Source organism: Microtus pennsylvanicus, chromosome 5 (assembly GCF_037038515.1).
Source record: "Microtus pennsylvanicus isolate mMicPen1 chromosome 5, mMicPen1.hap1, whole genome shotgun sequence".
Classification (NCBI taxonomy): Eukaryota; Metazoa; Chordata; class Mammalia; order Rodentia; family Cricetidae; genus Microtus; species Microtus pennsylvanicus.
This window is the reverse complement of record NC_134583.1, coordinates 47,649,128-47,650,555: the sequence shown is the minus strand read 5'-3', so window position 1 is coordinate 47,650,555 and position 1,428 is coordinate 47,649,128. Positions and strand designations below refer to the sequence as shown.

Genomic DNA, 1,428 nt, shown 5'->3' with positions numbered 1-1,428 from the left:
GTATTTGGAACCTTTAACTAAGCAGATACTATAGAAAACAAAAGTTAGCTTTTAAAAACTATAAAAATATTTTAAAACAGGCAAATACATTCTATAAATATCTCATGATGAGTAGATTCAAAGCGCACTTACCATATATAGTCCAAATCTCTTTTCAAAAGATATATTTTTAGTGTAAACAAAACACAGAGGGAATTTCACTTATTGCATAAAAATTGATTTTTTTTAGGAGAAATGGATGTTAGAAGGGAGCTGTTGAAGAGACTTAGAATGTAGAGTGTTCTGGCAAAAGCCGTCCTCCCAGGACTCTCCTCAAAGCCCCAGTGACCTCCTTATTTCTCAGGCTGTAGATGAGTGGGTTCAGAGCTGGGGTGACAATTGTATAGAAAACAGAGAAGATATTGTCTTGTTTGGGAGTGTGGAGGGAACTGGGCAGGACATACATGAATGAAGCTCCCCCATACCACATCCCAACCACAGTAAGGTGTGAGGAGCAGGTGACAAGGGCTTTCTTCCTGCCCTCTCGTGAAGGCATGTAAAGTACAGTGAAAAGAATTAGTGTATAAGAAGCAAGAATAGCAGCAAGAGGGAGAAGTAGGAAGGTAGCACCCATTACATAAACCATGAGCTCATATTTGGAGGTGTCTGCACAGGCCAGCTTCAGTAGGGGAGGGATCTCACAGAATAGGTGTCTGATCTTCCTAGATTTGCAGAAAGGATATTGCATGGTGTAGACAGTATATCCTACTGCACTCAGAGATGCCAGGGTCCATGATATGGCTACCCCAAGCCAGCAAATTCTAGGTTTCATGAAAATCATATAGTTCAGAGGATGACAAATGGCCACATACCTGTCATAAGCCATAAAGGCCAGAAGAAGGTCCTCTGCACCACCTAGCGTCAGTTCCAAGAACATCTGAAGGGCACATCCCCCAAAAGAGATGGTGTTGTCTTTAAGCAGAAAATCTACAACAGCCTTGGGAGTGATAACTGATGTGAGGAGGAGGTCCATGAGAGAGAGCTGCCAGAGCAGAAGGTACATGGGCACGTGGAGCCGAGCATCCATGCTGATGACCAGGAGTAGGAGTCCATTGCTGGCCATAGCCAACATATACAGGGTTGTGAATGTGGCACAGAGCAGTTCAGGAGAGCCACTGTCATCCAGAATCCCCACCAAGATGAAACCACTTACCATGGTGGAATTCCAGAGCTCCATTCAGTGAAACTTCCTTATATTCCTAGGAACAGATAGTTCATTGAAATTTTGCTAATATTCATCATAGTTTTGTAGCATCAGATACCCATCATGACTGCAATAATATGATACTCTTTCCCACAAGTAACTATGTTTGCTTCTCAATTTCAAGAATTCTAGGTCTCAATTCTATTTTGATAGTAGACCTGTCTAATATGAGTTTATGTTAGTAA

General features: G+C 41.8%; 1 protein-coding gene across 1 annotated transcript; it reads right to left on the bottom strand.

Moving 5' to 3' along the window:
* Positions 1–265: 265 nt before the first annotated feature.
* LOC142850864 (olfactory receptor 2AG1-like) lies at positions 266–1,216 on the bottom strand. Its single transcript, XM_075974766.1, has one exon. It carries the CDS (start codon positions 1,214–1,216, stop codon positions 266–268), a length of 951 nt encoding a protein of 316 aa, XP_075830881.1.
* Positions 1,217–1,428: the final 212 nt, after the last annotated feature.